This window comes from Apium graveolens, chromosome 4 (genome assembly GCF_009905375.1).
Source record: "Apium graveolens cultivar Ventura chromosome 4, ASM990537v1, whole genome shotgun sequence".
NCBI lineage: Eukaryota > Viridiplantae > Streptophyta > Magnoliopsida > Apiales > Apiaceae > Apium > Apium graveolens.
The window spans coordinates 13,466,706-13,490,694 of record NC_133650.1 but is presented as its reverse complement, the minus strand read 5'-3'; the positions used below and the strand labels follow the sequence as shown (position 1 = coordinate 13,490,694).

General features: G+C 31.4%; 1 protein-coding gene across 1 annotated transcript; it reads right to left on the bottom strand.

The window, feature by feature from the left end:
• Positions 1 to 12,581: 12,581 nt before the first annotated feature.
• On the bottom strand, positions 12,582 to 15,266 carry LOC141718357 (uncharacterized). Its single transcript, XM_074520742.1, has 2 exons — positions 14,790 to 15,266; positions 12,582 to 14,627 (listed from the first exon to the last, which is right to left on the bottom strand). The coding sequence occupies exons 1-2, from the start codon at positions 15,264 to 15,266 to the stop codon at positions 12,582 to 12,584; spliced, it is 2,523 nt and encodes an 840-aa protein (XP_074376843.1).
• Between the last annotated feature and the right edge of the window lie 8,723 nt (positions 15,267 to 23,989).

Sequence of the window (23,989 nt, the reverse complement as noted above, 5' to 3'; positions counted from 1 at the left end):
CAAGACAATGTCAAGCACCCTCAGTGCATCTTAAACTTTTTCAGTGTCAGCTCCATTCAAATATAAGATTATGGCTGAAAATGGTTAGCCTGCCTACCTGTTTATGTATTGAAATATAAGTTTTTACAACACTATAATTTGTCCCAAATAGAGCCTACATCTTTATCAAGTAAGAAATCTCATTTTCAACCATGTGTCATGTAATATAAAGTTAAATAGTGATGGGGCTTCACTTGTACTATCTACATTTATATTTATGCTATATTTTGCATAGTAAAAGTTAAAAAAGAACAAAGAAAGCTTACACAAGTAGATTGATGAAGAGGAGAAAAAGAAGGGACTTGGAGCACTTTCTTCATTGTTTGTGGAACTTGTTGCAAATAGCAAGAAAAATATAATTCCTCTGCATATGTCTCTAAAAAATTTTCACACATAAACATAAAATAAATTTTAGAGTGTAATCAAACAAATATGAAGATAAAATATAAATAATATGTGGGCTTTTTATCTATAAATTTTTATTTTTTTAGTATATCATGTATTTGATTATTTACGAGGAACAAAAAAGTTATTACAAATGTAACTAAATTCTTTTTCTTAAATTTGACATATAATCTTGAAAGGGATTATTCTTGATATCAAGATCATTTAAAAACAAATACAAATGGCATTTCATGTCAATCCACATCCATATATACAAGAAAAATGGGATACTTATTGCAGTGTTTTAATTTTTAACAAAAGTTTGTACAAAAAACACATAAGAAACGGAAATAAAGATATAGGAAAATATAAATTATTACCTTACCCTTGTTAAATAATATAAATTCATGATAATCTCCAAATCTTGTCCACTTAATCCTGCACCAATTCATTTGAAGATGTGTTTAACCTTACAGCACCAAAACACTCTTTCACACAAAATATAAATAATACCAAAACACTATTTCATAGCCATGTACAAGTTTATTTTGTTTTTAAAGCCGCCGCTTGTGGTTATATTAGGGTTTTACCTATATTTTTTATTTTCTCTATTCTGGAGGCCTAATTGTATATAATAGGTTTCAGTGGGCCGAATATAGTTTAAATTTTTGATTCAACATAGTGTGCTCCATGTATTATATAAATTAATTGGATGTGGATGTACAAGTCTAAATAAGTATTACCCTAATTTATTTTGTATGGTAAATAAAATGACATTGTAAAAATTAAGTAGTAAGTATTGTATAAAAAACATTACTTAAAAATGACATTTTATCGAAAATTTTAAATTTGATTATACATAAATCACATACTGACCTCAATTAACAATAATATATGTACAACTACAACCCTTACTAGCAAGTATAATATTACTATTACAATAGATTTAAGTCTAAAAAACATGTCCGTATAATGTAGAAATTAATTGTCATGTACAAATTAATGTTTACATAACAATATTTAATCAAATTGAATTTCTAGAGGTATAAGATACGATACAAAAATTTTTGACAAACAATTTATACGTATTTGAAAAATGATAAGGTTTTTAAAAATATATTACTAATTTCTTTGTTTATTTAAACATAAGAATTAAAGTGAATGATAATATGATTGTTGATTTTTATTAAATTATTAGTCAATTTGATTTGAAAATGTAAAAATGACACTAAATTGTGGGTAAAACTACATATACCATATTTCATCCACTGGTTGCTTGGGAAAAATCTAGATCGGGAAGACATTCCAAGAGAAATACAACTCATAGTGTCTAACATATAAGTTGTTTGACTTGGCCATATGTACTTTGACATAATTATAATCAAAACTTTTATTAATTTCAATTGTAATAAAAATTTATTATTGTAAACCATGCTTATATTTATAAACACGCTTTTTAACTCAAAATTTTCAATAAAAAAGTTTTCTAATAAATTTTGGGTCTTTCCACAAGGTCAGTAGGAAATGGAAACAGGCAACGAACGGACTTTGTATTTTCTTGCTACCAGTCACAAGCACAAAAGGCGTACTAGTAAAAAAAGATATTATTTTGTCAAATATGTACCAAAATACAATTCCATTATTATTTTAAAATGAATAAAGATGATATGTTCACAAATTACTTTTCGAATTTCTTTTTTGAATAAAATTATAAATATTAAACTTTAATTCAAAAAAATAAATATTTTAAACAGATATGTAACATTATGAATTTTACATGAAAAAAGTTAAAATGTGTTGTAAAAGACATGCCTGTACTTTAACAAGACTAAGACATTTTTTCAACCCTAAGTAAGTTTTATTGTTATCTTAATTTATATTTTGTACTTGCAACACTTAAAGTTGTAAAAATGCAAAGGAGCAGACTTGAGTCTTTTTCCTAAAACAGTATCAAGCATAAGAATTCTATCTGAAAAAAGATCAAAAAGATCATACCTCAGAAGAATTTTTAAGAAGCTTGGAGTTGAATAAATCTGTTTGGAGAAAAATACTCCAAGTCAAGATCTCTACAAGTCACAGATTTAATGTTATAGAGAAGTCATTCGAGAACTCCAGAATGGCTTATCGAGAAGTCAGCAAAGCTACTAGAGAACTCAGAAAGATATCGACAAGCCAAATTGAAGACATGAAGATTGGAGATATCACCAGTGCTACCACCGCTGATGCCATTATTAAAGTTACCACCAATGACACAGAGGCTATTTGCACAGAAGATAGTAATTTTATATATCGCTGAAGGGAGACCAGGCTACAGAAATAAAAATTACAACAGGCAAAAAATCAATGGATTCAAGTAAAAACAAAATTAGAAGATAAAGAAACTAGAATATGCAAAAATATCTCAATCATGTTTACTCACCGCCAATGGGAGATAAATAGGTTTGCTGGGTTTACCAACATCAATGCACGGAAAGTACGCAGAAATTCTAAGTTCCAAATTCAGATGTCTTCTAAAGTATTCATAAACTGTAATCTTCTTAGGCTTCACTTCACCACGGCTACCAGTATCTCCAGGTTTTTCTTTCAATGTGAAACTTCAAACAGAAAGAAATAAAGTGAGAATCAATTCACAGACAGGCCTCTTCATTTTGAACATTAGAAAAGGATGAATTAAAAAAATTAAACAACTTACTATAGCTCATTACAAGGCTTCTCACTCAACCCTTTTATCTTAAATTCTCGGTTGCTATGCGTGGCCTTGACTCTCATGTTTCTCAGCATTTTCTTGGCGTGTTGCATTTGTAAAAGCACAATTTAATAGACAAAAAAGAAGAAGCACAATGCAGGTTTTTCAGGTGTCATTTCATGAATTACCTTAATCCAGTCTATTCTACGAGCATCCTGTATACCCTGATTGGCTCTCAGGAAATCAATTACAGGCCTAGGAGTAAGGATCATGGTCATTGACACGTCTGAAAAAATGAATGAGTAAGTGGGCATCAAGTGAAATAAGGGAGTCAAGTGAAATAAGTATTTTAGAGATATAATCTTGAAAACGGGGTTAGGCAGAAAAAAATATAGCATCCTTACCTAAATTGAGTGACAATCCTCCCTGAGTAGGACGAAAACTAGAATGGAGACCACGACATGCAGAAACCCCTCCACCAACACTAGTAAGCATCCTAGAGTCGTCATGGAAAAATGACTACCTCACCAAAAGGCAATACCTGCATATTCCACATTCATAACAGTAAGCAATGCATCATTTCAAAGTGCAAGTTTCTTAATTAGTTCTCGTCGTCTGGATAACTTTTAGCCGCTTGCTGTCTCAAGACAATGTCAAGCACCCTCACTGCATCTTAAACTTTTTCAGTGTCAGCTCCATTCAAATATAAGCTTATGGCTGAAAATGGTTAGCCTGCCTACCTGTTTATGTATTGAAATATAAGTTTTTACAACACTATAATTTCTCCCAAATAGAGCCTACATCTTTATCAAGTAAGAAATCTCATTCTCAACCATGTGTCATGTAATATAAAGTTAAATAGTGATAGGGCTTCACTTGTACTATCTACATTTATATTTATGCTATATATTTGCATAGTAAAAGTTAAAAAAGAACAAAGAAAGCTTACACAAGTAGATTGATGAAGAGGAGAAAAAGAAGGGACTTGGAGCACTTTCTTCATTGTTTGTGGAACTTGTTGCAAATAGCAAGAAAAATATAATTCCTCTACATATGTCTCTAAAAAATTTTCACACATAAACATAAAATAAATTTAATAGTGTAATCAAACAAATATGAAGATAAAATATAAATAATATGTGGGCTTCTTATCTATAAATTTTCATTTTTTTTAGTATATCATGTATTTGATTATTTATGAGGAATAAAAAAGTTATTACAAATGTAACTAAATTCTTTTTCTTAAATTTGACATATAATCTTGAAAGAGATTATTCTTGATATCAAGATCATTTAAAAACAAATACAAATGGCATTTCATGTCAATCCACATCCATATATACAAGAAAAATGAGATACTTATTGCAGTGTTTTAATTTTTAACAAAAGTTTGTGCAAAAAACACATAAGAAAGGGAAATAAAGAAATAGGAAAATATAAATTATTACCTTACCCTTGTTAAACAATATCAATTCATGATAATCTGCAAATCTTGTCCGCACCAATTTATTTGAAGATGTGTTTAACCTTACAGCACCAAAACACTCTTTCCCACAAAATATAAATAATACCAAAACACTATTTCATAGCCATGTACAAGTTTATTTTATTTTTAAGTCAGCCGCTTGTGGTTATATTAGGGTTTTACCTACATTTTTTATTTTCTCTATTCTGGAGGCCCAATTGTATATAATATGTTTCAGTGGGCCGAATATAGTTTAAATTTTTTATTCAACATAGTGTGCTCCATGTATTATATAAATTAATTGGATGTGGATGTACAAGTCTAAATAAGTATTACCCTAATTTATTTTGTATGGTAAATAAAATGACATTGTAAAAATTAAGTAGTAAGTATTGTATAAAAAACATAACTTAAAAATGATATTTTATCGAAAATTTTAAATTTGATTATATATAAATCACATACTGACCTCAATTAACAATAATATATGTACAACTACAACCCTTACTAACAAGGATAATATTACTATTACAATAGATTTAAGTCTAAAAAACATGTCCCTATAATGTAGAAATTAATTGTCATGTACAAATTAATGTTTACATAACAGTATTTAATCAAATTGAATTTCTAGAGGTATAAGATACGATATAAAAATTTTTGACAAACAATTTATACGTATTTGAAAAATGATAAGGTTTTTAAAAATATTTATTAATTTCTTTGTTTATTTAAACATAAGAATTAAAGTGAATGATAATATGATTGTTGATTTTTATTAAATTATTAGTCAATTTGATTTGAAAATGTAAAAATGACAGGGTAAAACTACATCTACCATATTTCATCCAGTGGTTGATTCGGAAAAATCTAGATCCGGAAGACATTCCAAGAGAAATACAACTCATAGTGTCTAACATATAAGTTGTTTGACTTGGCCATATGTACTTTGACATAATTATAATCAAAACTTTTATTAATTTCAATTGTAATAAAAATTTATTATTGTAAACCATGCTTATATTTATAAACATGCATTTTAACTCAAAATTTTCAATAAAAAAGTTTTCTAATAAATTTTGGGTCTTTCCACAAGGTCAGTAGGAAATGGAAACTGCAACGTGAACGGACTTTGTATTTTCTTGCTACCAGTCACAAGCACAAAAGGCGTACTAGTAAAAAAAGATATTATTTTGTCAAATATGTACCAAAATACAATTCCATTATTATTTTAAAATGAATAAAGAGGATATGTTCACAAATTACTTTTCGAATTTCTTTTCTGAATAAAATTATAAATATTAAACTTTATTAATATTTTAAACAGATATGAAACATTATGAATTTTACATGAAAAAAGTTAAAATTTGTTGTAAAAGACATGCCTGTACTTTAACAAGACTAAGACATTTTTTCAACCCTAAGTAAGTTTTATTGTTATCTTAATTTATATTTTGTACTTGCAACACTTAAAGTCTGTAAAAATGCAAAGGAGCAGACTTGAGTCTTTTTCCTAAAACAGTATCAAGCATAAGAATTCTATCTGAAAAAAGATCAAAAAGATCATGCCTCAGAAGATTTTTGAAGAAGCTTGGAGTTGAATAAATCTGTTTGGAGAAAAATACTCCAAGTCAAGATCTCTACAAGTCACAGATTTAATGTTATAGAGAAGTCATTCGAGAACTCCAGAATGGCTTATCGAGAAGTCAGGAAAGCTACTAGAGAACTCAGAAAGATATCGACAAGCCAAATTGAAGACATGAAGATTGGAGATATCACCAATGCTACCACCGCGGATGCCATTATTAAAGTTACCACCAATGACACAGAGGCTATTTGCACAGAAGATAGTAATTTTGTATATTGCTGAACGGAGACCAGGCTACAGAACTAAAAATTAGAACAGGCAAAAAATCAATCGCTTCAAGTAAAAACAAAATTAGAAGATAAAGAAACTAGAATATGCAAAAATATCTCAATCATGTTTACTCACCGCCAATGGGAGATAAATAGGTTTGCTGGGTTTACCAACATCAATGCACGGAAAGTACGCAGAAGTTCTAAGTTCCAAATTCAGATGTCTTCTAAATTATTCATAAACTGTAATCTCCTTAGGCTTTACTTCACCACGGCTACCGGTATCTCCAGGTTTTTCTTTCAATATGAAACTTCAAACACAAAGAAACAAAGTGAGAAGCTATTCACAGACAGGCCTCTTCATTTTGAACCTTAGAAAAGGATGAATTAAAAAAATTAAACAACTTACTATAGCTCATTGCAAGGCTTCTTACTCAACCCTTTTATCTTAAATTCTCGGTTGCTATGCTTGGCCTTGACTCTCATGTTTCTCAGCATTTTCTTGGCCTGTTGCATTTGTAAAAGCACAATTTAATAGACACAAAAAAGAAGCACAATGCAGGTTTTTCAGGTGTCATTTCATAAATTACCTTAATCCAGTCTATTCTACGAGCATCCTGTATACCCTGATTAGCTCTCAGGAAATCAATTACAGGCCCAGGAGTAAGGATCATGGTCGTTGACACGTCTGAAAAAATGAATGAGTAAGTGGGCATCAAGTGAAATACGGGAGTCAAGTGAAATAAGTGTTTTAGAGATATAATCTTGAAAACGGGGTTAGGCAGAAAAATATAGCATCCTTACCTAAATTGAGTGACAATCCTCCCTGAGTAGGACGAAAACTAGAATGGAGACCACGACAAGCAGAAACCCCTCCTCCAACACTAGTAAGCATCCTAGAGTCGTCATGGAAAAATGACTGCCTCACCAAAAGGCAATCCCTGCATATTCCACATTCATAACAGTAAGCAATGCATCATTTCAAAGTGCAAGTTTCTTAATTAGTTCTGGTCGTCTGGATACCTTTTAGCCGCTTGCTGTCTCAAGATAATGTCAAGCACCCTCAGTGCATCTTAAACTTTTTCAGTGTCAGCTCCATTCAAATATAAGCTTATGGCTGAAAATGGTTAGCCTGCCTACCTGTTTATGTATTGAAATATAAGTTTTTACAACACTATAATTTGTCCCAAATAGAGCCTACATCTTTATCAAGTAAGAAATCTCATTTTCAATCATGTGTCATGTAATATAAAGTTAAATAGTGATGGGGCATCACTTGTACTATCTACATTTATATTTATGCTATATATTTGCATAGTAAAAGTTAAAAAAGAACAAAGAAAGCTTACACAAGTAGACTGATGAAGAGGAGAAAAAGAAGGGACTTGGAGCACTTTCTTCATTGTTTGTGGAACTTGTTGCAAATAGCAAGAAAAATATAATTCCTCTGCATATGTCTCTAAAAAATTTTCACACATAAACGTAAAATAAATTTAACAGTGTAATCAAACAAATATGAAGATAAAATATAAATAATATGTGGGCTTCTTATCTATAAATTTTCATTTTTTTTAGTATATCATGTATTTGATTATTTATGAGGAACAAAAAAGTTATTACAAATGTAACTAAATTCTTTTTCTTAAATTCGACATATAATCTTGAAAGGGATTATTCTTGATATCAAGATCATTTAAAAACAAATACAAATGGCATTTCATGTCAATCTGCATCCATATATACAAGAAAAATGGGATACTTATTGCAGTGTTTTAATTTTTAACAAAAGTTTGTGCAAAAAACACATAAGAAAGGGAAATAAAGAAATAGGAAAATATAAATTATTACCTTACCCTTGTTAAACAATATCAATTCATGATAATCTGCAAATCTTGTCCACTTAATCCCCCAATTCATTTGAAGATGTGTTTAACCTTACAACACCAAAACACTCTTTCACACAAAATATAAATAATACCAAAACACTATTTCATAGCCATGTACAAGTTTATTTTGTTTTTAAGTCGGCCGCTTGTGGTTATATTAGGGTTTTACCTACATTTTTTATTTTCTCTATTCTGGAGGCCCAATTGTATATAATATGTTTCAGTGGGCCGAATATAGTTTAAATTTTTGATTCAACATAGTGTGCTCCATGTTTTATATAAATTAATTGGATATGGATGTACAAGTCTAAATAACTATTACCCTAATTTATTTTGTATGGTAAATAAAATGACATTGTAAAAATTAAGTAGTAAGTATTGTATAAAAAACATAACTTAAAAATGATATTTTATCGAAAATTTTAAATTTGATTATACATAAATCACATACTGACCTCAATTAACAATAATATATGTACAACTACAACCCTTACTAGCAAGTATAATATCACTATTACAATAGATTTAAGTCTAAAAAACATGTGGCTATAATGTAGAAATTAATTGTCATGTACAAATTAATGTTTACATAACAATATTTAATCAAATTGAATTTCTAGAGGTATAAGATACGATACAAAAATTTGTGACAAACAATTTATACGTATTTGAAAAATGATAAGGTTTTTAAAAATATTTACTAATTTGTTTGTTTATTTAAACATAAGAATTAAAGTGAATGATAATATGATTGTTGATTTTTATTTAATTATTAGTCAATTTGATTTGAAAATGTAAAAATGACACTAAATTGTGGGTAAAACTACATATACCATATTTCATCCACTGGTTGATTGGGAAAAATCTAGATCGGGAAGACATTCCATGAGAAATACAACTCATAGTGTCTAGCATATAAGTTGTTTGACTTGACCATATTTACTTTAACGTAATTATAATCAAAACTTTTATTAATTTCAATTGTAATAAAAATTTATTATTGTAAACCATGCTTATATTTATAAACATGCTTTTTAACTCCGATAATTCTGTTAGTAAGAATTTAAATATTATAAATAAAAGCCTTCATTCCAGTGTGAACTTCAGAAATGACCTATCCAATAATAAACAAATTAATATTACTTAGAAAAAGAAATTTGTTATGTTTAACAGAGATAATAAATAATGAGAATGAAGAACTAATAAAGCCAAGAAGTGGAATCAAAAGGATGATAAAGAAATTTTATAAAATAATCCAGGATATATGCAAAGTATGAACGTCAGTTGTGCCAGAATTGATTGGAGAATAAAGTGAAATGCCGAGAATTGAAGATGGGAATTTCATTCAAGGAATGCGTGGAAGCAGGAATGATAAACAAAGGTATTAATGACGGACTGCTAGAAAAGAATGTTGCAATGAATCTCGTGTTGGAATTTTTTTAAATTAAAAGTGAAGTCCCGGAGGTTCGAGCGAATGATTTACCAAGGTTACCTCAGGGAATGAGGTGAGGATTTCTCGTCGGTTACTGCACAGAGTCAAGCTGGTGTCAAAAGCCCCGCATCGTCTAACTCAATAGGGATGAAATAATAAGTGAAGAAAAATTTCAGGAAGGTGGAATGAAAGAATAATGAAATAAAGAGTATTTTGCGCTGTGCACAAAAGCGGTCATGGAAAAAAAAGAATGGAGATATGAGGTTACGCGTCGATTATCAGAAACTGTAAGTTTGAAGATTAAGTGAACACAATGTACCAGGATTATTGGGATAATGTGATTGTATTTATTGATAACATCCTCGCTAATTCAAGGACTAAGGAAGACCAAGTTGAACGCCTGAAGATATTCTTGCGAAGAGTTGGAAAATAGCAGCTGCATTCTCAGCTTCAAAGATATGAATTCTGGTTATAATTGATTATGAGCTCCAATGTGTGGTTAACTACCAAACAGGAAAGGTCCATTTAGGAACAGATGTTTCAAATAGAAAGAAAAGAGTGAATACCATTAAGATTATTGGGAAATGGTTAAAAGAATTAGAAAAGTTTGAAATTAAAGAATAGGTTTTGATCCGTCTTCTAGGTTATACTGATACTTACTTTGTTGTTAGATATCAAAGGTGGTATTAATGCAGATGATTGATGTTGACTTTAGTATGGAACGTTGTGAGCATCAAAGTTCGTATTGATATCAAATTTGATATGACAACAAAATGGGTATTAGTACCAAGAGACCGGGTTTTGAATAAAGTTCTGATTCATTCCGTTCCAAATTAATCTTCTTTCAGAGAATAAGAGATTCTCGCTCGATAAATATAATTGATAGTAATTGAAAAGAAATCGAACTATACCACAAAGTGGTGAGTTAAATGCAATTGCCAAGATTTTCCTTTAAATTTTAATTTTTGAATAGATTTAGAACATTTTGAAGCATCAGACGCTATGAGCTCAGTAAATCGGGCGCAAACGAATGGAAAGTGCAAGGGACCGATTAAAGATTCTCAAATTTGATTAGAAAATGAGTATAGGCCAGACTAACCGAACAGAAGGAGACATGAAAAGTAGAGTAGAACAGTCAGTGAAAATAGAAAGTTTAGGAACACGAATTATTGGAATTAGACAGAAAAGAAGATTAGTGTGAATTAAGATAGTCCTTTCAGACAATGAGATAAATAGATCGATTTTGAATGAGTTGGTCTTGTTGTCCCAGGTACAGCAAATCTATAAGATATTCATGTGTGTATGACTACGAAGATTAATTTAGCTCCAAATGTATGAAGTAAAGATTGAGATAGGGGTTGCATTAGTAACTAATAGATTTGATGACGGTAAAAGACCGTTGAGTTGTGATTAAGGTGATGAGAACTGAGAAATTATAAGAAAGATACTTGGAAAACATCATGGTCTGTTCCTTAGCATGATTCTGAGGACATAATCCTTTCAAAGTGGGAAGGATGTAACGTCTGGGAAATATTATGTAATTATTTTTATCAATAAATAATTATTATGTGATTTTTATGTGAATTTTGGTGAATTATTTGATAATTGATATTAATATTAGAAATGTTTATTTCTGATAAAAATAAGATATTTTAATTTTTAATTATCCAGAATTAAATATAGATAATTTTGGTATTTTTTTGGTAATTTTCGGATTATTATAAGATTTTATAAGAATTTATAGAATTGTTAATGATTATTTTTACGTAATTGTAAAATTACTTTTTAGAATCAGAAATCGTTCCACCTCAACCGTTTTTACGTTTTTACAACACGAAACTCTTTCGAAAACTCATTCCTAACTTAATCTGATAATTCTGAACACTTTTTGTGCTTTAACTTTTTCGATCCGGGGTATGGTTTGACCTGTACGAGTCCCGGCGTGAAATATTTGATACGCAAATCATTTTATATATTGATAAAAATCCATATTCTTAAAAGGCGAGACATTATTACCTCACTTTCGTACAAAGTGTTTTATAAGAGGATCTGTTTTGATAGTTATCCAGTTCTGGTATTAAAATTGTATCATCTTTTTAGTTACTTAGCGGCTAAGTAACCTATTCTCAGATCCGATATGAAAATGTAATTATTGAAATGTTAAATAAATAAAATATGCAATGGTCTTGTTAGCGATGTGTGGCTATATTGTGAATTGTGTTTGATTGGTTAGACACGAGAATTACTTTTATAATTAATTATCGAGCTGTATGCATTGAATTCATTTTAAAGTGATTTTATCAAATATTTATTCTTAAAAATGCCAAAATTGTTTCTAAAATTATTTTTATTGTTTTATAATTTTTATTTATTATTTTCAGGTGTTTATAAATTTTGGAAATCAATATTTTAGTAATAATTCAATTTTAAAAGATTTTCTAATCTCATTTAATTATAAAATCAATATTTAATTCCAAGATATTTCAAAAATCCTGAAAATTTTATTTTATTAACTTTTAAATATTTTGAGAATTTCAAAATTATCCAAGCAATTTTCTGGCTTTTATTCACCCGCGTATCTACCCGTTAAATAATAAAATATGAATATGTTGCGCATTTTAGGAACACTTTAAAATTTTCGATTTTTTTTATTATTTTACTATTTTAAAATTTTCTCAAAATTTTTAAAACTGTTTCAGTAATTTAGAGAATTATTTTGATAATTGATTGAATTTTATTCACATGCCCTTATTCGTTATATCGTTAAATTACGGTCTAAAGATAGATTATTGCGATAAGTTAATTTGATAAGTACAATCCCTGTTTTCGTTTTCAGTCGGCTACAACTGGAGCATTACAAAGCTTTTCCTTAATCTCATCGAATGCCTTTTGAGCTTGATTAGACCATTCAAACTCACCCTTTTTTAGTAGCTCGGTAATAGGAGCCGTAATAGAAGAAAAGTTTTTGATAAATCTTCTATAAAAAGAAGCCAATCCATGAAAACTCCGCACCTCATGCACGGTTTGAGGAACAACCCAGGAAGAAATAGCTATAACCTTTTCAGGATCAACTTGTATTCCACAATCAGAAATAATATAACCAAGAAACGAGATACGCGATACCATAAAAGAACACTTCTCGAGTTTACCAAAAAGTTTCTGGTCTCGCAACTTTTCAAACAAAAGTCTAAGGTGATGCATATGCTCAAATTTATCTCTACTATAAACCAGAATATCATCAAGATAGACAACGATAAATTTGTTTAGCAAAGGACGAAGTACCTCATTCATGAGCCGCATAAAGCAGCTAGGGGCATTGCAAAGACCAAAAGGCATCACCATCCACTCATATAATCCTTGTTTAGTTTTAAAAGCTGTTTTCCATTCATCACCTTCACGAATCCACATTTGATGATATCCACTTCGAAGATCAATCTTAGAGAAAATTGTCGCACCATGCAACTCATCAAGCATGTCTTCTAATCGAGGCATAGGGAAACGATATTTGATGGTAATGTTGTTCACCGCTCTAGAATCAACACACATTCTCCATGTTCCATCCTTCTTTGGAACTAGTAAAGGGGGAACCGCATAAGGACTCATACTCTCGCGTACAAGACCTTTTTCAATCAAATCTTCAATTTGTCTCTGAAGCTCTTTAGAGGCCTCTGGATCACATCTATAAGCAGGTTTAATAGGTAAAGGAGCACCAGGAATAAGATCAATTGCATGCTCGATTCCTCGTACTGGAGGTAAACCAGTAGGTAACTCATCTGGAAAAACATCACCTTCAGCGAGCAAATCATGAAGAAGTGGATCTGAATCGCCTTGATTAGGAGTTATTTTCTTTATAAACAAAGCATATGCTATACCCTCATTTGTAGCCGCCTCCTTTTCAAATTCTTTTCCTGACAAAAATAAGCTAGTTTTCTTCTTTGAATCACGCATATGTTCATAATACTCATTAGGAGAGAAAGGTTGAAGTTTAATACGTTTACTCCCAGCTTGTACCGAATAAACATTAGTATCACCTTCATGCATTACCTTTCTATCAAACTGCCATGGTCTTCCAAGTAAAAGATGACATGCACTCATAGGAATTACATCGCACCATAACTCATCCTTATAACTACCAATCGAAAAACTCACCAAGGCTTGCTTTTTCACGTCTAAACCCTTCGAGTCATCAAGCCAATTCAACTTATATGGTTTCTCATGAACACGAGTTGAAAGATTTAGCTTATTGACCATGTCAATGGATGCAACGTTCGTGCATGATCCACTATCAATAATCATATTGCAAGTCCGATCCCCAACTTTACACCTTGTGTGAAATAAGTTTTCTCGTTGATCAGTATTTGGTGTAGTCTCTGTGTGTAAAATCCTATGAACAACAAGCAAATTAGCATCATTCTCTGTATAAGCAAGTTCATCTCCGTCATTATTGACTAATTTCTCTTGAGTCACTTCTGGGAGAAATTGTAAGAACTGTTCCTCTGCATCCCACTCCATATATTGCTTCATAGTAAGAGTTCTTCTAGAAGGACACTCACTTGCAATATGTCCTTTACCTTGACACTTAAAACACTTTCGTCGACTATCGAACTCTTCTTTAGACACATACACTTTCTGCCTTTCAGCCTTCTTCTCGACCGATGAAGAAGTCTCTGGTTGTGCAGTAAAGCCAGTCGATTGACTTTTCAGCGAAGCTTGTGTAGAGTCATCGGAAAAATTAGATTTAAACTGTTCAGTCCCTTTGGAAGTACCAGACCCAAACCCTTTAAAAGTAGATTTCAGTTTTCCCTCTTCTTGATGAGATTCTATTTTCATAGCTAGCTTGCAAACATCATTAAACGAGCTATATGAATGTAATTCTACCTTTTTAGCAATAGGTCATTTTAATCCACAAATAAACCTTGCAATTTTTATTGTTTCTTTTTCCGCCAAGTCACAAATTAAGCATAATCTATCAAATTCAGCAACATACTCTGAAACACTCATTGTATCTTGAGAAAGGGAGGTGAGCTTCAAGTATTGTACCTGTTCGTAATCATCCGGAAGATACCTTGCACGAAGTTTTTTCTTTATAGTTGTCCAAGTCATGATCTTTTCTTTTCCAGATCTAGCTCTTCTTGCCTTCAGGTTCTCAAACCATAATCCTGCATTCTTTGTAAGTCTGATCGTAGCAATTTGAAATCGTGTCTTATCATCAAACCGCTTATAATCAGAAATCTTCTCAACTTGTCGAACCCATTCAAGAAAATCGTCTGGGCTGCCTAATCCTGTAAAATCATCAAGTTTAATCCCACGGTCATCAATTTTAAAGCTTTTCTCTTTAGGTGAAACAGAATCACCCGAATCAACAAGTTCATCATGTGTCTTGTCGTTTTGCACCTTAAGTAAAAGTTTACCAACCGCTTCCAATCTAGACTCTGTTGAGTCAGCAAGCTTTTCCGTTCGTACATCTATATCCTCCAATTTTTTAATTAATTTCATTAGTAATTCATCAGTAGCCATATGAAAAATACGAAGGGGGAAAAAAAATTCTGATGAACAGTGCACGTGAACAGTAACCCGTGAACAGTAACCCCGTGAACAGTACCCGTGAATAGTAAATTTTTTTTTCAGAACCTAGATCTCCCAACTATTAGGAAATTGGAGAAAAAAAACCTTGGCTCTTGATACCAAATTGATGTGGATCGCACCACAAAGAAACAAAAACAAGAAGAAAAGGATATTTCAATGAACACGATCAATCCAGAAACGTGAACTTTGAATCTCAAATTCCTTAGATCAATCCAGAAACTAAGTAATTTGAATCTAACCTTCAAAACAATCCAGTAATTGAAGTTTAGAAGAAAGAAAACTAATCATAGTTTATCTCAAAACATAATCATCACATATATCTTAAAAGATTACATGAGAGGGGTATTTATAGGCTTAACCAATAACCTAAACCCAACAGAATTCCAAGAGAAATTCAATATCAGCTTGAATTAGCCAATATCTGAATCCTTTCAGGAAAAAAATTTAAAATCCAAATCCAAATAGAAAACATATAAAAACAGAATCCAAATAGGAAAATAAAATCCTAAGTGCTTAAAGCAAGAAAAACCCTTTCAACTGAAAGGTAAAAACTTGCAAGCCAAAAGTTGAATTATTAATTATATAAGCCAAAATAGGTCAGCCCATGCCGGTTGTTGAGCTGAGTGGCAAAGCTTCATCCGTTCCTTCATCATGCTTTGTTGTCCAAGTAAGCTTTGTGACCCATATTTGTCTCTTGTCATTGTCAAACCCCATTGTAGTGAGCAACAGATTAATAGCCTGGTCCTCAACCAAATTTCCTTTCATATTCACATCAGGCCTTCAATTTCTGTGTGGTAGTTCAGCAACTCTTTGTTAGCATATACTAACTGATATTTCCTTTCAGCTTTCCTCTGAGCCTTCCCTACATACAGTTTATTTGATCATGTTCACAACAGAAAGAAGCATATAAGTTTTTAGATTCATTGATGAGTCTGTAATGCATACAAAGATAAAAGTTGAAAGTGTGCTTACCAATGATTGCACCATTCAGAGCCTCCATGGCCTTCTTAGCATCTTCGTGTAAATTGAATACAACAAACCCAAATCATTTTGATACACCAGCACTGTCCAACAAACCCAAATCCTTTTGATAGTTCCATATTTGGAGAAAATAGTGTGCAAGCGAGCATTGGTAATTGAAGAGTCAAGATTCTTGACATAGAGATTATCAACACCATTCTTTCGTGCAAGAGGATCTCTCTGGCTCCACATTATCCTTGTAGACTTTCCCTTCAACTTGTAGTAATTGTGGGCTTCCAGAGCTTCAGAAGCTGATCAGAACATACAAACGCGAAACGGACAATTCATCAATTCATCTTGTGCATACCACCAACACGTTTTTTTAAAGAAAGTGGAATTATCATCTTCTTAGTTCCTTATCGAATACTCCATAAATTTTAGATAAAAATAATATTAGAAAAGCATTAAACGAACACAAACATCACAAGTAATGATATAAAAATATAAATATAAGATAATAGAATCTGAAACCTGGAAGTGCAGGCATAGCGCAAGAGGCATCAGGCTTAGGAGACTTCTCGACCTCAACGAGACAAAGCGATGGGAGGCTATACCTTATAATCCAAACAAATCAAGGTTAACCCATTGATTCTGAACCAAAACCAAGTTTGAACCCTAAAGTCTTGAAGAACACTCTTCAATAGAAACCCCGAATAGAAACCCAAATTAGTGAAAGCCTAACCCCAAAATTTTCAACCTATTTTTTAGAGAGCGGAAATTGAAACCTTATTTAGCCCCAATCGAAACCCTAAGTAACCCCAAACAAAATCTCCAAATTTTGAAGCCCGAAATCTTATGATGAAAACCCTAATTTTGAGACAAGACAAAGAGAGGCGTTTTCTTGAGTGCTAGGGTGTGTGTTTAACCCCTCGCTCCCCAGTTAAAAAAAGGAAGGAAAGCAAGTGTAGGGTAAGTAGAGTAAAGTAATTTCATTTGCATTCATAATTGTGCTCCCGAGTTTTTAAAAGGAGCGAAAACAAGTGTTAATGAAAGTAAATCTAACAAAATTTTACTCCAAAACATTCACTCCAAAAATGGGATGAAAGTACTTTACCTCCTCATCACTTACTTCCTTCATTTAAAAAACTCGGGAGGAAGGCCTAAGTGTGAGTACTGAGTATCCAAACCCCCTTCTGGTTTTTGTCTTAAATTTCAAAACACGTGGTTTTACCGCTTCCTAATATTCAACCCCCGCCTCAACATTTCTTTATTTTAATTAATTATTTCTTTTTTCTATTCTTAAATAATGTTTTTAACATTTAATTATTAATAATAAATAAATTCAACTATATATATTGTAAATCAATCCACTAATGACTTGATAAGTTTTTAACCTTTCAATTATACTAATATTATTATTTTTGAAAAATAAATCAAATATGTATTTCAAATAAAACTACACTAATTAATATTGTTTTCAATACTAGTTTATAGCCCGTGCTTTGCATACGGGTATTTCAAAAATTATTTAATAAAATAAATAAATTTATAATTAAAATTGAATAATATAATACTGAAAGAATAAGTTATTTATATAATAAGTGTATTGCATCTACATATTATGATAAATTTATTTAAGAACTAATTTCGTTACATAAGTTATTTTTATGTTATATTTTTATGAGATTATTTCTATAAATAGATCTTTAAAATTTAAAGTTTACTTCAAATTTGTATTTAAAACTTACCATAAGTAACACAATTCATATTTATAATTGTATTGCAAAGTTTCTATAATTAAAACGGATCATAATAAATATATGTATCTTTTATAAACCTAATATGGATACCATACCTAAAAATGGATAGTCCATTTGGTCAAATTAAAATTAAAAATTATATCCGAGCCAAAATATGGATACCAAACCTTAGGAAAGGGTTATCCAGCAATTTATAATATATAGATTTCTTTATAAAAAATTAAGAAATTTAAAAATATAAAAATATTGTAAATAAATCCACTAGTGACTTGTTAAGTTTTATAAAGCGTTCAATTTATCATTATAATATTTTAAATCACTGCATTAATATTATTAACTTCTAAAAATAAATAAAATATATATTTCAATTATTATTTCATTTCTATTTAAAAAATTACTAATTAATTAAATTAAAAAAAATTATTTTTAATTATATAAGTCATTTTGGTAACACATTTTGACTCTACCGCAACATGAAAAATGAGGGGTTGTGGTAGACATTGATTTTGAAGGCTACTATTACACTTTTCTTTGCAACCCCGCTATGAAAGGTTGCGAAATCCAATCTATGGCGTAGTGACACATCCATATGATTAGATCGACGAAAAATATTTTTAAAATAAATGAAACACAAATTCACGACTAAACACTAGTTAACTGAACTAGTCAAACTGAAGTTTGACTGTTAAAATGGAAAATTAAATAATATTATTTTGATATGAAACTTTGATTAAATAAAAAAGTTTTCTAATAAATTTTTGGTCTTTCCACAAGGTCAGTAGGAAATGGAAACCGCAACGTGAACAGACTTTGTACTTTCTTGCTACCAGTGACAAGCACAAAAGGCGTACTAGTACATAAAGATATTATTTTGTCAAATATGTACCAAAATACAATTCCATTATAAACAAGGTAAAGCCACCTAGGAAAAATAGGAATGGAACGAAAGGTGGGAATAAAAGTAATGATTATAAGCCTGTTCCTAATGCTCCTAGAAAGAAATGTTATAACTGTGGAAATTCCAACCATCTAGCATCTTTTTGCAGGAAGAATAAAAACATAAACTCCTTACCTTCAAAATCAGGAGTTAAGACTCAGTCTGTTAGATATAGGCCACAAAATCCTTGTTTTCATTGTGGTAGTTTATGGCATTCCATTTATACTTGTAAGGAATATCATAGTTTGTACTATGATTATTATCAAATAAAACCTTCTTTAAAGAAAGTTAGCATTATTCTTTCTAGTGTAAGTTCTAATGCAAAGTCTGATATTGCAAATTTTGATAAGAAACTGTTAACATAAACTCTGATGTTAAATCCGCTACAAATATTAACAAACTTAATAAGGCCAAAGGATCCAAGCAAGTCTGGGTCCTTCAAACTAATCATTAGTGGTCTTTGTGATTACAGGGCAACAGGAAAAACATCATAGTGCTGGACAGTGGATGTTCAGGACATATGACTGGAAATAAAGCCCTACTATCAGACTTTGTGGAGAAAGCTGGCCCAGATATTTGTTATGGAGATGGCAAGATGGGAAAAACTCTGGAATATGGCAATATCAATCTTGGGAATGTCATCATTGAAAAAGTAGCTCTAGTCTCTGGACTTAAACACAATTTGCTGAGTGTTAGTCAAATCTGTGACAGAGGTTATCATGTGGATTTCTTTGAAGAACACTGTGAAGTTGTAAGCAAATCTATAGGCAAAGTTGTTCTAAAAGGATACAGGCATGGGAACATTTATGAAGCCAAGCTTTCAACAAGTTCTGATGGTTCTGCAATATGTCTGATAAGTAGGGCATCAATTGAAGAAAGCTGGGATTGGTACAAGAAACTCTCTTATTTAAATTTTACCAATATAAATGAACTTGTCAAGAAAGATCTTGTGAGAGGGCTGTCAAAATCAATATTTTCTCCTGATGGCCTTTATGATTCCTGTCAAAAGGCAAAACATAGAAAATCTTCATTCAAGAGCAAGACCAAATCTTCAATTCTTGAGCCTTATCACTTACTACATGTTGATCTATTTGGTCCATTGAATGTCATGTCTATTACAAAGAACAAATATGTTATGGTCATAGTGGATGAATTCACCAGATACACATGGGTGTATTTCTTGCACACAAAAAGTGAAAGCGCATCTATCTTGATTGATCATGTCAAACAACTGGATAAATTGGTTAAAGACTCTGTGAAAATCATAAGAAGTGATAATGGCATTGAGTTCAAGAATTTGATCATGGAAGAGTTCTGCAAAGACCAAGAAATTAAGCAGGAATTCTCTGCTCCTGGAACTCCACATCAAAATGGAGTTGTTGAAAGAAAGAATAGAATTCTTATTGAAGCTGCACGAACTATGCTTGATGAAGCAAAGTTACCAACCTATTTTTGGGCTGAAGTTGTGCACACTGCTTGTTTTACTCAGAATGCAAAACTTATCAACAAGCATGGGAAGACACCATATGAGATGGTGAAGAAAAAAAAGCCAAATCCGAAGTATTTTCATGTATTTGGATGCAAGTGTTTTGTTCTTAAAACTCATCCTGAACAGCTATCCAAATTTGATCTAAAAGCAGATGAAGGAATTTTTGTTGGATATCCACTTTCCACAAAAGCCTTCAGAGTCTACAATTTAAGAATAAGGGTTGTCATGAAATCTATCAATGTCTCTTTCGATCATAAGAAGATTACAGGACTTGAAGATTTCAATGATCATGATCAGCTGAGATTTCAGAATAAAGTTTTAAATTCTGATTCTGTAAATCCTGATAGTCTAAATCCTGACAGTCTAAATCCTGATACTGCAAACTCTGATGGGTTAAACTCTGATGTTATTGAAACTGTGGTGACTATGCCAAAGGAAAATGCACCTGTGTAGGGGGAGCATATTGAAGATCCAACCACATCTCAAGAAGCATCAGAATCTAGAACAGGCTCTTCAAGTTCTGATTCATCAAGTTCTGATGGGCCAAGTTCTGATAATTCTTGAAACTCAAATACTGATCATTCTGGAAACTAAAATTCTGAAGGATCCAACTCAGAGAGCATAATTTCAGGGCGAGCATCAGAAAATGTTGATGGGGACACCATGGATCATGAGGGAACTTCCAGTTCTAGAGAAAACCTTCCATCTGCAAGGAAATGGACTAAAGCACATACATCTGACTTGATTATTGGAGATCCTGAAGCAGGTATAAGAACTAGAACAGAAACATCAAATGAATGTCTCTATCATTCTTTTATTTTTCAGACTGAACCAAAGAAATTGGAAGAAGCTCTTCAAGATGCTGATTGGGTGCAAGCAATGCAGGAAGAGTTAAATGAATTTGAAAGAAATCAAGTCTGGACCCTGGTGCCAAGACCAAAGAACATATCTTTTGTTGGTACAAAGTAGGTGGTCAGAAACAAAACTGATAGTGATGGCATAATTATAAGGAATAAAGCAAGGCTGGTTGCAAAAGGATATTCTCAATAAGAGGGAATTGATTATGATGAAACATTTGCACTAGTTGCTAGATTGGAAGCCATAAGGATATTTTTGGAATATGCTGCTCACAAGAAGTTTACAGTATTTCAAATGGATGTAAAAAGTGCTTTTCTTAATGGAGAATTAGAAGAAGAAGTATATGTTGAACAACTTACAGGTTTTGTAGATTCAAAATTTCCTAATTATATCTACAGACTTGAAAAAGCACTTTATGGCCTTAAGCAAGCTCCAAGAGCATGGTATGAGACATTAGCTCAGTTTCTTCTAGAAAGTGAATTCAACAGAGGGACTATTGACAAAACCTTATTCTATCTCAACCAAGGAAATGACTTACTTTTGGTGCAGATATATGTTGATGATATCATTTTTGGTTCTACAAAAGACATAATTTATAAAAGGTTTGCCAAACTAATGCAGTAAAGATATCAAATGAGCATGATGGGAGAACTTAGCTATTTTCTGGGCCTTCAAGTCAAGCAAAATGAAGAAGGAACTTTTATTTGTCAATCTAAGTACACCAGAAATTTGTTGAAAAAATTTGGAATGCAAGATTGTTCAAGTGCATCCACTCCTATGGCCAGTGCAACAAAGTTGGATAAGGATATTAGTATATCAGTAGATATTACTGATTATATAGGTATGATTGGTTCACTACTTTATCTAACTGCAAGTAGACCTGATATCATGTATGCTACCTGTCTTTGTGCAAGATTTCAAGCAGATCCAAGAGAACCTCACTTAACAGCTGTGAAAAGAATTTTCATGTACCTTAAGGGTACAGCTGATCTGGGATTGTGGTATCCTAGAGAATCAGACTTTAAGATAATAGGTTACTCATATGCATATTTTGCAGGATACAAAATTCACAGGAAAAGCACAAGTGGAAACTGCCAATTTCTTGGAGACAGATTGGTTTCTTGGTTTAGCAAGAAACAAAAGTCAAGTTCTATATCAACTACAGAAGCAGAATACATTGCTGCAAGAAGCTGTTGTGCACAAATTCTTTGGATGAAGAATCAGTTACTGGATTATGGGTTAACATATTTTAAAATCCCTATTTACTGTGATAATCAAAGTGATATTGTTATGACAGGTAATCCAGTTCAACACTCAATGACAAAGCACATCAGCATAAGGTACCACTTCATAAGGGAACATGTAGATAAAGGTACAATGGAATTGCATTTTGTTCCAACAGATCAACAACTAGCAAATATCTTCACAAAACCACTATGTGAAGCTACTTTTACAAGATTGGTAAATGAACTTGGAATGGTTTCAGGTTCTTTCTCTAAATCTGCTTAGTTTATGTTCTGATACATCAGACTTTATGATCAGTATTTACATATATTACTATATTTGTGTATTCTGTGCTTAATTTGAAATTTTCTAAGTGTTGATTGTTGTATGATATGTATTTTTAAACTCTGGTAGTGATATGAATGTTTCTGTGACTATTCAATCCAATAAGGATAACTATGCTAGATGCTGACCTAGTAGTCTTTAATATACTACTAATCTCATGTTTGAAGTAATTGTTTATATGGAAATCTTTTAACACAAGCAAATTGTGACATTGAGCTTGGTTAAAGTTTACTTTGTTTATCATATTACTAAGTCAAAAACTATAATAGTGCTTCTTATATGTTAAGTTCTGATGTTAGTAAATCTGATGGATATGCTAAGTGCTGATAAGCCTCACTTATCAAAAGAAAAAGAAAAGAAAAAAAATAAATATCAGGTACTCCTCTGAGATCTAGAGAAAAATATATGTGGAAGGGAAGACCCAAGTGCATTGCTGTTATTAAGTAATATGGATTAGAAAAGCAAAATAAAATTTTCTTGGTGACTTTTTACATTCTTTGATTACTGGAGAAATACTCTGATAATAGCATAAATTCTGATAAGCAGTTGTGACTCACTTACATTGAGAAGCCACTGTAAAAAGGAATTTCAAAAGATGCATAAAATGAGCACAAAACAGTTGAGGTGGACTCATGCATGAACTCATTCTATAGTAGGCTTCAGACTAATGACAAATTTTAAGCAAAGTTCTTAGTTATGCCTTGTTTCTAAGATGTACTGAAGTGAATCAGACTTTACTCTTTGTCTGATATTTAGCTTATTACTCACACCTACACTCCATATGAACGATGAAAATTATTGTGGTGATAAATGTTGTTTCTGATGAACAGTCTAAGTGTCACTTGCATAAATTCTGAGGACAAGTTTTGATGGAAGTTCTGATGATTAAGTTCTGATGTACTCATATCAGTATTTGTGTGAAGAATTACAGAAATAAACATTCACTTTTCGAGTCAAGGAGCCATATTCTGATGACTTTTAAATTCTGATAATAATCAAGTTCTGATGTTGACGTGGAAGTATTTATTTACTTGGTTTATTTTCGGTCATTACTTGAATGATCATATTTTCTCATAATATT